At 40.6% G+C, this 14,114-nt stretch overlaps 1 protein-coding gene across 1 annotated transcript in view; it reads left to right on the forward strand.

Annotated features, from left to right (window-relative positions):
* LOC309552567 (uncharacterized protein) overlaps positions 1 to 14,114 on the forward strand; it is a 113,776-nt gene that overhangs the window by 74,963 nt on the left and 24,699 nt on the right. The window contains exons 22-28 of the mRNA XM_082253517.1: positions 611 to 787; positions 2,569 to 2,692; positions 3,293 to 4,152; positions 4,871 to 5,047; positions 7,227 to 7,583; positions 9,573 to 9,758; positions 10,809 to 11,078. Of these exons, the coding sequence (XP_082109643.1) occupies positions 611 to 787; positions 2,569 to 2,692; positions 3,293 to 4,152; positions 4,871 to 5,047; positions 7,227 to 7,583; positions 9,573 to 9,758; positions 10,809 to 11,078 (2,151 nt within the window). The remainder of the gene's footprint in view (positions 1 to 610; positions 788 to 2,568; positions 2,693 to 3,292; positions 4,153 to 4,870; positions 5,048 to 7,226; positions 7,584 to 9,572; positions 9,759 to 10,808; positions 11,079 to 14,114) is intronic.

Consider the following 14,114-nt stretch of genomic DNA (forward strand, 5'->3'; position numbering starts at 1 on the left):
GCCAGGGCTTCTGTTTTTTTTCTGTAGGCATTGGCCCCAGCTCTGAGAGAGAGGCAGGGGGGAGGTATCCAAGGACATTGTGTGGGTGCCCAACATGCTCCTTGGTCCAGCCCAGTGCAGGGTCAGTACTAAAAATGTTGCATTAGTAATGGTAGTAACAACCTGTGGCTTTGTGTAAAATAAGGTAGGCTTGATTTACCTGCCTGCCTTTGTTGGGGCAATTTTTAGGCATTTTGCCATGGCACCCCTGAAGAACCCTAATGGCACCCTGGTTAAGAAAGGCTGATGTAGGAACAACAGTCAGTGAGCACTGAGCCATGCATATGTGCAGACCTGGTCTCTAGAGTACCATCCACTGTAGGTTTTTCGATGTTTCCCACTCAGAAAAAAAAAAGAAATCACAAAATGCTGCAGTGCAGATTAACTCCCACATGTAGGGATCTGATATAATAAAGGGTGCAACAGAACTCAAACCTAGGTAAAACTAATCAGACTTTTTGAATTTTGTACAATAGTAAAGTTCCCTAGATCATATTAGCATAAACAGCGCATTTACTCTTTTTAGTTGTTTTTTGGCTGTTCCTCGTTAAGGAATTTTTCTATTTAAAAGGGATCTTCTGGTGAGGAATCTCAGGACATCAGCTTATCCAAAGAAGAAAGGGATGATCTCATCCATGAGCCAGTCATCAGTGAGAAAAGGACCAATGTTCTGGAGGGCAACTATGCTGACCCTTCAGATGAATGTCCAGGTGGACATTGCACAAGGAAGACAGAGATGACTAAATGGGTAAATAAAAATGGATACACACTAAGGAGTCTGTTTGCCCAGGATTCACACATTTTTCCCAATTAAATCCAACTAGGAAAATGTGTGAAATCTTGTGTGAAAGTTGCGTATCTTGTGTGAAAATATTTTAAATCTATAAATGTCCTCTTGGGTACACATGCACTAATGTACATAGCCAAATAGAAATCATGTGTCTTCAACTCAATATATTAAAGTTGAATTAAACCTTCCTATCCTTTGTAGTCAAGGATTCTATCATCTTTGCTTTTGCATTGGCAACTTCTCGGCACCTAGGATCAGTCCAGCCACTGTAAGCTAAGCGCCCAAGCGCCGCTCAGTTTACAGTCTAGGAATCGCTGTGAGCAGGCAGGTAGGTATGTGTTATTCAGCACAGCCATTTGTGGTCTCCACGAGGAGTGCATGTGACATGTGTTTTACTGCAGAAGAGACACTGGGGTTGATTTGCTAAAACTGGAGAGTGCAAAATCTGGTGCAGCTCTGCATAGAAACCAGTTCCAGTGTATTGCCATAGTTTAACTCAATAAGCTGAAGTTAAAAGCTGATTGGCTACCATGTACAATTGCACCAGATTTAGAACGCAGTAATTGTTGTAAATCTCCCTGATTGCATGTCTCTTCTGCAATAAAATACCTGCTTGCTCACATTGGGGATGATTTATTAGACCTGGAGAGTGCAAAATCTGGTGCAGCTCTGCATAGAAACCAATCAGCTTCCATGTTCTTTTATTTGTCAAAGCCTAAAGTGATATTAAAGGCAAGCATTTTTTTAAAATACCAAACATGTCAAACTTACCTGCTTTATGCAGCAGTTTTGCAAAGAGCAGCTCTTATCCTCCTCTTCTCAGGTGCCCCGCCATTGCTCCTGGCTCCTCCATCCTGCCAAGTGCCCCTAGAGCAAGCAGCTTGCAATAGGGGCACCCAAGCTGGTGTGCTACCGAGCCGCTGCTCTGCGTCTCCATTCAGACATAGAGCCATGCCTCGGCCCTGCCCCCTCTCTCCCATAATTGGCTCAATGGCTGTGAGTGACAGCAACAGGAGCCAATGGCTGCCACTGCTGTCTCAGCCAATGAGGAGGGTGAGCCCCCAGAGAACCGATGCTCTCATGTGCATTGCTTGACCGAGAGGGAGCTCAGGTAAGAATTAGGGGAGCTGCTGCACACAGAGGTTTTTTTACCTTCATGTATAGAATACATGAAGGTAAAAAACCATCAGCCTTCAGCCCATGTTCACATTGGTCCGATTTGACATGTCAAATCGGAGGCAACTTCTGGGCAATCGCACCGTCTGAATCGGCGCAATGCTCCGCACCAATTCCCAAAAGTAGTTCCTGTAGTAGTTGGCAACTTCGGGGGTGATTTCAATAGCCATCTGTGCATGAACCCGCACAGATGTCTGTGAAATTGCCCCTGAAGTCAGACTGGAATGCTGGTTTGAAATCGTGCGAGTTCAACCTCCCTCAGAGTGCACCTAAGCTCAGAACCACTTTAATTGAACAAACAGAAGTCAGAAGCTGATTGGCTACCATGCACAGCTGCATCAAATTTTGCACTCTCCAGCCGTGGTATATTACCCCAATGTGTCATAGTGGAACTTTTTTTTTCCACTTTAACTATTTTGGGAAACAGTTAAAGTGGAACTTCAATTTGAAAAGTGCAAACAGCCAGGATTTTTTTTAATTCAGAATAGAAACTACTATGTCTCTTCTGCTTTAAAGTTTCTTACCTGCATGTCTGCACTATACACTGAGCTGTGCACCTGCAGCTTAGTGTACAATATTGGCATGCAACTGCACACATGCACGGGAGTGATGCCATCTTGGCCCAGCCATTCAGAATGGTGGAAGATCGGAACTCCGAAGAAGACCGGCCAAAGATGTCAGGAGCCAGTGAGTGAGCTTGTTCAAGCAGTGTTTGGAAAAGCATCTGTGAATGTAGATTATGTCAGACCTTGAATAGGATGGGCTGCAAACAGAAGACCAACTTAGGCTTCACTTCTGTAATTTAGGAACAATATACATATTAGACTTAAGGGGATCTGTGTCATGGTGCTGGGAACAACATGGCATAATCTATTACTCATATTCACTACTATTACCAATATTTTTTTATGAAGTTAAAAGGGTCTGTGATTGGTCAGAATAGAAGGGAATCTTTACAAATACTGCTGCAGACGACTGGAATGAAAGCAGATTAGTTATCCAAACACAACCAATACCAAAACAAAAAAACAATCAGATTGGTTGGTTTGGCCAACTGTCCTCCTTTCTTCTTGTTTTCATTTTGTGCCAGCCTTTGTACACCAGGCTCGTAGTTGTACTGCACATCTCTGTGATCGTCAGCCTTCACTGCTTCATGAAAAAAATAACATCTACAGCATCAGAAAATGTTAATGATGGGAATACCAAATGGGGCTGCTTCCAGGAAAACATGTATGTTTGAAGTCAGGTTTCAAGTATAGTGTTACTAAGCTTTTTCTATTTCTGTAGGCGTCCTAAGCTATTATTTCACCACCATTCTTGTTGTAGCATCAAGTTGTAATCTGCATTTCATCAGTTTCAAAATACATGCTAAGAAAGTGAAAGTCATGTATGCAGTAAATATTTTCTCTCTGCAGCCAGTTGTGCCAGACTCCGAGGAAATTGAGAAGATGACCTGTCCCTCAAATGGGTGTGAAGGAATATTAGAGACATTATTGGTGAAATTAGAAAATACGGAAAACGAAGGAGAAATAATCATATCAGCTAAAGAGGAAGCATTGACTGAAAGTTTATGTGAGATGGCTAATGAACCAAACCCGGAACTATACATAAAAATAAAAGCAGACAGTGGAGATGGCTTCAAAAAGCCTGTTTTTGGGCTACAGGAAGGAAAAGGGGAAGAAACAAAGTGCAATGTGAAAGAGGGAAAGACCATTGATAATGTTGAATGTTTAGATAATTTTGGGTGTGAAAAGCCAGGTCTGATAGTAGGACAAGGAAAAACAAGTGAGTTAAACGGTGAATCTATTTTAGAACAGAAATCTATTGGAGGAAATAAAACAGCGACAAGCGACAAAGAAGACCCAGTGTCCCAGACAGAAAATGAGATGACTAAGAGCATTATTATGACAACAACTACAGATAGAGAAGGTAGAGAGAAGATAATGGACACACAATCAAGAAATCACAAAGAAAGCGAAGGGTCAAAGACAGATATGCAATATACTGAAGAAGGAAGATCTACTTGTGAAGAACTTTTAGAAAACGAAGATGAAGAAAATCTCTGCAGAGCAGAAGAGGATAAAGTGACCATAAAACCTAAAACAGCTGACGAATTAGATAGTAAAAAGGAAGAACACAAAGATCTGGTGAGTGTTAGATATTTGTCAGTGTTAAAAATTGATGGATTATATATTGATTGGATCAATGACAGAAATGTAATATTTGTGGGAAAACCAATATCTCTGAATTGAAAATGCTATTTGTCAGAGACTAATTTCTTCATAAAACTGTAGATCACAACTCAACACTGCTGATATGAGAAAAATTTTAAGCGTGTGTCAATCAAAAGCTAATTTTATTTTTGGACAGATTGGGAAAGAATTAGAACCCTTATTTGGTTTTTATCGCTATCTGTGGTGTGGTTACAAAGATTTTTCCTCACTTTCTGTCCAGTTTTACTAGACAGGGAGTGGTGGAAAATCTGCAACAGGGACACAGACAGAAATTTAAATTTGACAGGGCTTCTAGCTTTCCCCTACTATTAAAAAAAAAAAAAATCTATGTTGCCTTTGCCTTCCTGGCTGGTAAAATGTTGCAACAGGACACATCATAAAGGTCAATCACTGTAACAGAGCCCTAAAAGGCAGTACAATTCTCTGCAGGAGTTCCAAATCTTTCCCATTCTATCCAAAATTAGGAAAAAAGTTTTGCCTTGACAAAAACTTTATTATTCTATTTGTAAATAGTTGAAAGATCACGAACTATCTAAAACACTATCTTGTTATTCAGTTTTCATTGTTATACCTATATACTGTATTCTTTACATGAGGTTGAGTACATTGTGTTAATTACTTTTTTTTAAAGCATCCAAATAGAGGTTCTCCAGACACACTGGTAAGAAATGTCCTCCTGGCAACTCAAGATCTCATTGGGAGCTTGACTTCACTTAAGGATAGCATGGGAAATAATATCAGAGCTAAAAGTCTGGCCACCAGTGACAATATAAGTACCAAATTAACAGCAGATCAAATGCATGATCAGGTAAGTTTGAAATCTGCCAAATCTTGTTAACTAGTTTTTATAGAGATGAACAACCTTACCATTTGGAACACAAACAAGTGTTTCAGCCTACAGGGCTCTGCCCTTTAAACCAAGGTAAGTAAGGTAAGAGGACTATGTAGCTGTGGTTTACTAGGTTACCTATGATAAACAGCAAACAAATAAGGCTTGTTTAGATTGAGCTTAATTTTTAGAACCCTCCAACCTCCTCCCTTAAGCTGCAAAGGCAGCAAACAGAGGTGTTCATATGCAATGCTTCACGCCTGCAGTAAAAATGATCCCTCCTGTTGCTTTTGGTGGGCAGCAAGCCTGCCGAATGCGACCTATTCAAGTGAATGGGGAAGCACTGAAAACACCTCATAACCACGTGCAATGCATGCGGTTGCGGCATGTTGGTGAGACAATTATGGGGTTAAAACAGGCAGTTAGAATGCATCATGTTGCTTTCTCAGCCCCTGGCAAATGCCTCTGAATCACAAGCCAGACAGGGATTGTTTTCAGAGGCTCAGCGGTTTAGACGCAAGTCTAAACCTTGCATAAGACAGCTGTCATGTAATTAAAATGTGGTCACTGGGGCCAGTAGAAGAAATAGGTTTGTTTACTATGTTTCCTGTTATGTTTGCCAGGTGCTAATAAGGTGAAAAATTTCTGCCACAGTACCAGGTTCCAATCTAGAGCTGAAGCATGTTGATTTCTAGTTCCAAATTTTTTTATTGAAATTCTCAATACAAGAATACAAGCATAAACTAATACTTGTACAAATGAGATTCACACAACATAACATAATTGGCAGGGCCATAGCTTAAAATGATGTTTGGAAACAGTAAAAGGCCCAACCACAGAAGCAAATGTTTATAGCAAGAAATGTAGACTTGGTAGCCTCTCAATTAGGAAGTCAAAATATAATAGTTTGAATAGATAATTTTCCAATGTAATGGATCATAAAAAGGGATGAATGGAAGTAATCAAGGATGCACAAAAAAACAATGTAGGCAGATTACATGTTTATTGAATTATCAGAACCCTAAAACCACAGCCCTGGGTTTTGGGGAAGAGGCCCCCCTGCCCCAAAGCACCCCCATGTTGTGACCTAGTATGGTTGAAGGGGTGCTCTCTCGTGCCCCCTTTGCTGGCCTGCTGGGCTGCATGCTCGATTAAGTGCCTTGCATGGATTTTAGGGGGGACTCCACACTGTTTTTTTTTATTTTGTCGTGGATTTGGGGGGACCCTGCGCTGTTTTTTTCCGGCTTTTCTATTGCCAGCACTGTTTTGTTTACATTTCAGCTGTCAGTGGGGAAGCCCGCTGACAGCTGATGAGTCAGTGGTTGTTAAGGAAGTAGTGGCTGGCTTCCCGGCCCGCTATTTAACAACCAGCTATTCTTCACACAGAATTCGAATCAGTCGATCTTTTTTTGACTGATCCGAAGTCTAATCGTTCTAAAAATTTAGAATTTGTTAGAATACAAATAAACTAAACTAATTTCGAAGGACTCAGAAAAGAAAGAAAAAAAAAGAAGGGAAATAAAGCGAAAAAAAGAAAGTGGGCCTGTTGGCGAGTTGTCCAATACTATATAAAAAGGTGGTTTCTGAGTTTTTTGAGGTCAGGTAGAGGAATTCTAAGATAGTAGGGTTGCAATATGTCCTGGAAATGAGAATATTGGTTGTGTAACTGCACTGATAGTTCTTCCATTCTCACAAGGGTATTCCATTCTCACAATGTTATAGAGGGTATACGCTGGGATTTCCAATATCTCAGAATTACTGCCCTGGAAGCCACTGAAAAGAAACAAAAATTTCCCTTCTTAACCTTTGAAACAGGTTCTGGGAGCATGGATAAAAATGCTATTTGGCAGGTTTGGGGCACTGTGGAGTTGATTTACTAAAATTGGAGAGTGCACAATCTAGTGCAACTCTGGAAAGAAGCCATCAGCTTCCAGGTTTTTTTGTTGAAGCTTAAAGCTGAAGTTAGAAGCTCATTGGCTGCCATGCTCAGCTGCACCTGTTTTTGCACTCTCTAATTTTAGTAAATCAACCCCTGTGTCTGAGATAAAAGCATTATATATTTTAAAAACTTTATCCCAGAACAAATATCCAAATAGGGCAATTCCACCATACGCGTTGCATGGTGCCACTCTATTAACAGAAACATTTACCTCCACAGGATTTTTCAGAAAACACCATCGGAGGTGATTATCAATTTTGTGCTACTTTGGACTTTCAAAGAAATGAGGAATTACCAGCATTAGGACCCCTGAATATTATCTGTGACCCAGAGAAATCTGATGAACTAACCAGGGAACATAAAAACAATATATCTTTAGAAGGAAACAAGGAACATCAGTGTAGCATGGAGGATGTAAAAGAAATGCAGCATTGCCAGCAAGCTGAACTTTTCAGTGGTGAAAATAGCACCATAAAAAATAGCGGCAAGCTTCCAGCAGACAAAAATAGTCAGTTTTTATTACCTGGAAATAACAATATCATTCTAAGCGAAACTCATCAGAGAATGGCTGAAAAGGTGAGTCTTTTATTATGATCATTTTTATTCCCCTGTAGTTAAGAACTTTATGATAAATTATACCTGGTTCAATACAATTTTCAACCTAAGGCCCCTTTCACATGGGCTTTCCGATCTGGTCCACCTGTCAGTTTTTCAGGCGGACCTGATCAGATGCTCCATGCAGCCCTATGGAGCAGCGGATGTCAGCGGAGACATCTCCGCTGACAGCCGCAGCTATCCGATTCGATCCTGTCCGTGAAATCCAGACAGATGGAAACCCTATTTTCAATCCGCTTGGAGGATTGGATCGGATAGGATCGGATGAAAACGGACAGGCGGTCCATTTTCATCCGATCTCTCATAGAGGAGAGCGGGGATCTGACAGCTCCATCTCTGCACACAGAGCGGAGACAGAGCTGTCATCAGCCTGCTCAGCGGGGATCGGTGGTTCGATCCCCTCTGAGCAAAACGGAGTCCGTCGGGCGCACCACCCGTGTGAATGGGGCTTTACATTTACAAGGACAATTTATGAGGGACATCTCTATGGTAGGAAGCACTTTGTAACTAGTTGTCAATGATTGGAAAGCTGCTTCGTTTTGTACTGGATGTCAGGCCTGCAGTAGATTCTATGGCTTAGACGTCAGCCCAAGTATTTTTTGGTGCAGGGGGGTTGGTCCTCAGCTCAGAGGATCCTGGCACATGCGAGGTCCTTATGCAAAAAAAAAGGTTAAGGTGGAACTATGTACAAAATAAAAAATAAGTATGACATATAGGGGTTGATTTACTACAACTGGAGAGAGCAAAATCTGGTGCAGCTGTTCATGGTAGCCAATCAGCTTCTAACTCTAGCTTGTTCAATTAAGCTTTGACAATAAAAACTGGAGGCTGATTGGTTTCTATGCAGAGGTGCACCTGATTTTGCCCTCTCCAGTTTTAGTAAATCAACCTCATATAATGCAACCTGTGTCACAGCAGTTATTGTTTTTTCGAGACCCTAACGTACATTTAAAAAGACATTTCCATATAATATATGCAGCACCATAGAGGTGGGTCTTGACACCTAGCTGATGCATACATTATTGAATGGTTCTGCACTTACACGGCTGTACTATTTAATACCATATCTAAGATTGATGCAGAACTGAACACTACTGTAAAGGTATATCATTTATTGCCCTAATGTATTACTAATTTACCAAAGATAATAGAAATCGAATTTCTTTATTACATATAATAAACCATTACTATTAATTTGCTCAGTTTTGGTCTGTTAACATACTACTGAAAGTGCTATCCTGTGCAGACTTCCTGTGTTATCATAAATAGCTCTTATAGTTCAGAATGATTAAATTAGAACTGAAGGCATCATTTTATTTTTCATTTTGGATAGACTAAGGGCAAATTTATAACCCCTCAGGTTTCTAGCCATCTGTGTTGTATTTGGGAGAGTTCCCTTCACTTCCTGTCCCATAGCGAAAACAGGAAATGAGAGGATATCCCTTCAAAATGAGAGAAATTCCTGGTTGTCACCAGAACTTGTGTGCTCGTTGGAAGATTTCCCCTCTATTCATGTTCTGGTGACAACCCAAAATCTGATTTTCTTTCACTTTCATTTTCATTGATAACAGTATACAGAACAAATACTGAGGGTGAATCTCTGAAACAGGAATACAAACAGCAATGAAACCCTGACAGGTGTTCTAATCCCTCTCCACTCTATCTAAACTAAAAGAAAAATGTTTTGTCTCTAGTTATACTTCAACCTTTATGTTGTAGAGATCTGAGAGCGGGAGGTTGAGCAAATATAGCAAATGACACTGGCCAGTCAACAAAAAGCTGTTTGTTGTCTTTCCTATTGCTTTTTTTATATTTCGCCTTGATGCAGATTTTCATTTGCTTCTGATACCATGTAATTCACTCAGGTGTGACCTCATAAAAACAATTCTATGCATCCTATTTGTTTTCTAATGATCAAGTATATCATTTTCTTTACCTTACTTTCACCAGGAAGGTGCAGAACAAAGTACCTTTGTTCCATCTAAAGTTGGGTTATCAGTGCCCCCTGCCAGCCCGCCTTCCAGGAACAAAGAGTTGGATTTTGCATGTGCTTATATGGAGTCTGATTTGGTTCAGCAAGACAGCAATAATTTGAAGAACAAGTGGAGATCAATAAGTGAGAATCAGTTATTAAAGGTAAGGATTAGTGGAGGACAAAAATAAAGTTTATGTAAAATAAAATAATGGGGTTCAATTACTGGTCCATCCTTATGTTGGACAATTAAGTGGTGGGAAAGGAAGATATGTTTGCTTTTGCACTAGATGTTGCTAAAGTGATGAGGGCAGTACTATTAGGGTTCATGCACATGGACTATTATAAGTATTTTATATGCCAAGCATAAATTACCTGGCACCTGGGGACCTGACTACGTGCCATGTACAATCTGCCATTCATGTAAACGGCTGTATATAGCCATACTTTTGTAAATGCCGATCCTGCTTTGAATTGGTGTTTACCCGTTTATGCGTATCTGATATATTTGATAAACACAAATTTTCTGAGTTCGGGAAATACGATGGACGTGTAAGTGTGAGTAAAATGTAGATTCAAAGAAGCACTGGCTTTTACAAGAGTACAGTTGAGAACAGCCATTCACGTGAATGGCAGGCTGTATATGGCATGTAGTCCTGCCTGGGCACAGGAAAGCACTGGTAAATGCCAATACTAGTCCATGTACATGATAGTCTGTAATTTCCCTTATGAAACTTCTTTCTGCAAGCAGATAGCAAAATCCTAGGCAAAAAAGCAACAAAAAACAGGGACTGAACAGATTTTTTTTTTTTTTTATGTTAATGGAATTGTTGTAGTAGGCAAAGAACACAGTTCATTTCAGTTCAATAAATATCTAACTTACAGTTAATTTACATTTACTAAAACAACTTCATACCAAAAAAAAAAATACTAAAATTGAAGAGTGCAAAATCTGGTGCAGCTCTGCATAGAAACCAATCAGCTTCCAGTTTTTATTGTCAAAGCCTAATTGAACAAGCCGAAGTTAGGAGCTGATTGGCTACCACGCACATCTGTACAAGATTCTGAGTGCTTCAGTTTTAGTAAATCTCCCCCACTTTATCATTTACTTTTTAGATATATATTTAAATTTGTAATTAGCTTTTCTCAGTATTTTAAGATATTTTAAGTAGGCTATTATATTAACATGTTTACCACCTTTTGTGCACGTCAAGTCTCGCATTTCAGAAAGATTAAAGATTCAAGTTATCGAGAAGTCAAAAAGTGATTCAGCTTCACACAGGAAGAGAACGGACCCACCTATACAAGTTATGTCGGGCACAGTAGAGTCTGAACAGGGAAATGCTGATCAGTTGTGTTCAAGTAATGAAGACACAAAGATTGAGGAACACATATTAGGAACAACAAAGGAACATAATGAGGGGAAAATGATAACCACTGAAAACAAAGAGGATGAATCCAGGTGGTCTAAACTAAATGACCCGGTAAAGTATACTTATCATAACTATAATAATGCTATAATATCTTTGCTGGATTATTTTTTCTTGTTGTAAAAAAAGTAAAATCAAGCATAATAGGCTTCCCTGAAGAGATGAGTTTTCAGGGATCGTCTGAAAGCAGCTAGAGTAGGAGATAGCCGTACAGGTTGAGGTAGAGCGTTCCAGAGGATGGGAGAGGCCCTGGAGAAATCCTGGAGACAAGCATGAGAGGAGGAGACAAGGGAGCTTGAGAGTAGGAGGTCTTGAGAGGAGCGGAGAGGACGATTTGAGTGATATTTAGAGACAAGGTTGGTGATGTAGCTCGGGGCAGAGTTGTGAATGGCTTTGTATGTTGTGGTTAGTATTTTGAATTAAATTCGCTGGGCAATCGAGAGCCAGTGTAGGGATTGGCAGAGAGGGGGAGGCAGACGCTGAGCGGTTGGTAAGGTGGATAAGCCTGGCAGCAGCGTTCATGATAGACTGAAGAGGGGATAGCCTATAAAGTGGTAGGCCTATGAGAAGGGAGTTGCAATAGTCGAGGCGAGAAATAACTAGGGAGTGAATGAGTAGCTTGGTGGTTTCAGTTGTTAAAAAGGGGCAAATTTTAGAGATGTTGCAGAGGTGAAGTCTACAAGCTTTTGACAATGATTGGATTTGGGGCTGAAAGGACAGGTCAGAGTCCAGGATTACACCTAGTACCCTGGCATGAGGGGAGGGATTGATGGTTGCATAACTAACTTTGATAGAAAAGTCATGGAGGGGGGCACAGGCGGGAGGGAATATTACCAGCTCTGTTTTAGAGAGATTTAGTTTGAGGAAGTGGTGCGACATCCATGTTGATATGTCAGTGAGTAAGTTAGCAATGCGAGAGGAGACTGAAGGAGTGAGGTGAGGAGTAGACAGATAGATTTGAGTGTCATCGGCATATAGATGGTATTGGAAGCCGTGGGAGGTTATCAAGTGACCAAGGGAGGCGGTGTAGATAGAGAAGAGGAGGGGTCCAAGAACAGAGCCTTGGGGAACCCCCACAGAAAGGGGCAATGGGGAGGAGGAGGTAGAGTTGTGGGTAACACTGAAGGAGCGATGTGATAGGTAGGAGGAGAACCAAGATAAAGCAGAATCTTGGAGGCCAAGGGAACAGAGTTTATTAAGAAGGAGCGGGTAGTCAACAGTATCAAAGGCCGCAAAAAGGTCGAGTAATAGAAGTATGGAGTAGTGGCCATTGGTTTTAGCAGTTAGTAGATCGTTTGTGAGTTTTAGTAAGGCAGTTTCTGAAGAGTGCTGCGAGCGAAAGCCAGATTGTAAGGGATCAAGAAGGTTATTTTCACTGAGGTAGGAGCTGAGACGGTTGTATACTAAGCGTTCTAGAAGTTTAGAAGTGAATGGAAGCAGTGAAATGGGTCTTAAGTTGTTCAGGTTGGTGGGGTCTAGTGAGGGCTTTTTAAGTATGGGAGTGATCTGTGCATGTTTTAGAGGGGAGGGGAAAGTGCCACTAGAGAGGGAAAGATTGAAGATGTGAGTAAGGGAGCATAGGATAGAGTAAGAGGGTGTCCGTAGTAGTATTTTCTGCAGTTCTAAGTTTATCTTTAATTTCAGGCCAACTTCAACCAAAAGTTCATTTTGCATGGGTTTTGGCAGCTTGACCCTTTGTTTTTTTTGTTTTTTTTTGTTTTTTTTTTTTTATTCCCACATCAATACAACAGCAGAGGCCATGACACCACTGTGGGATTCCATTGCTTCCCATTGGAACCCACATAATATATAATAAACAAACCAGTTACAAGAGAGTGACACTTTTCTTATGGCCTTATGTGAAGCAGCAGAAACACATGGTGCCACTGTGAGATATCAGTTCTGGGTAAAGTTGCCCTTTTATACCTTTTTCTGTTTAAGCCACAATCATCCATATTTAGCCCTACTTTTTAAGCAAATCTCAATGGCAGTTCTGTGAAGCTGTTCTGTCCTCACAGCACAATACCCTGCAGCTTGATAGGCAGCTAAACCCTCCTATTCTCCAATAAAGGAGCCCATAGATGAGTCAGCTTTTTTTTTTTTTTTTTTCATTCAACAAGTGGATTAAACAAAAAAAACAAAAACCTGATTAAATTCCCCCATCCAAACATTTAAAGGTGGGTGGGGAAATCCCCCTGCTGGGCTATTGTATTTTGACAGCGGGGAGACATCCCTGTCATCAGAATGCACTGATCGGCATTGCAGTCTATAGCCTGCAGTGTTAATTGAGTGGGGAAAATCCAGCAGGGAGGTTGTACAGAAGTCTATTGGTAGATCAACTTCTGTACAACCATATTATCCATACATGGATCAAAAAAAAAAACATTTTGATCCATGCATGGCCAGCTTTAGTCAGATTGTGTAGACGTTTGTAACTTTATTAAACAAAGAGGGTAGGATAAAAAGCATACATTAAGAGCATATACAATGTCAAATGAACAGTGTCCCTCAACTGCTAGTGGGTGTAACAGGTTGGGTACAAATTCAAAGCTAAACAGTTATGCTTCCACAAAACGGGGAAAATTGATAATGTTCTCCACATGTAGTCCTTAAGATCGTGGTTGCGCTTCTCAAGGTGTACTGTATCTGGGAAGATGGAAGTAGTGCAGGATGAAAAACACTGCTTAAACAGGATTATCTGCTATGGTAAGATAATGTAGTGTGGCTGCAAGATGGAGCCTAAAGAAACTGAATAGTTACACAACAAAACATTAAAGAGGAACTTCACCCCCTCACAAGAGTTCATTTTGATTTTATTACCCTCATACTTTTTTCTGGAATATTCTTAATTTAAATTCACCCCCAGTATATCGAGCATTGTTCTACTGCATTGTTACAGTAACTGTCAGCCATAATTTGTACAGTCAGAAATTTCTGGCAAGTGTGAGGGGAGGAGGGGCAGCCGGGCAAAAGGCCAGGGTGTAATTCACACATCCTGTATACTTCAGTACCGCTTTTTTAGTCATGTGCTGCATGCCCAGTGTTCACAACTGGTTAAAACCCTATGCTGACGGCATGATATTATGTTTA

This window comes from Pelophylax lessonae, assembly GCF_965119305.1.
Source record: "Pelophylax lessonae genome assembly, chromosome: 4".
Taxonomy (NCBI): domain Eukaryota; kingdom Metazoa; phylum Chordata; class Amphibia; order Anura; family Ranidae; genus Pelophylax; species Pelophylax lessonae.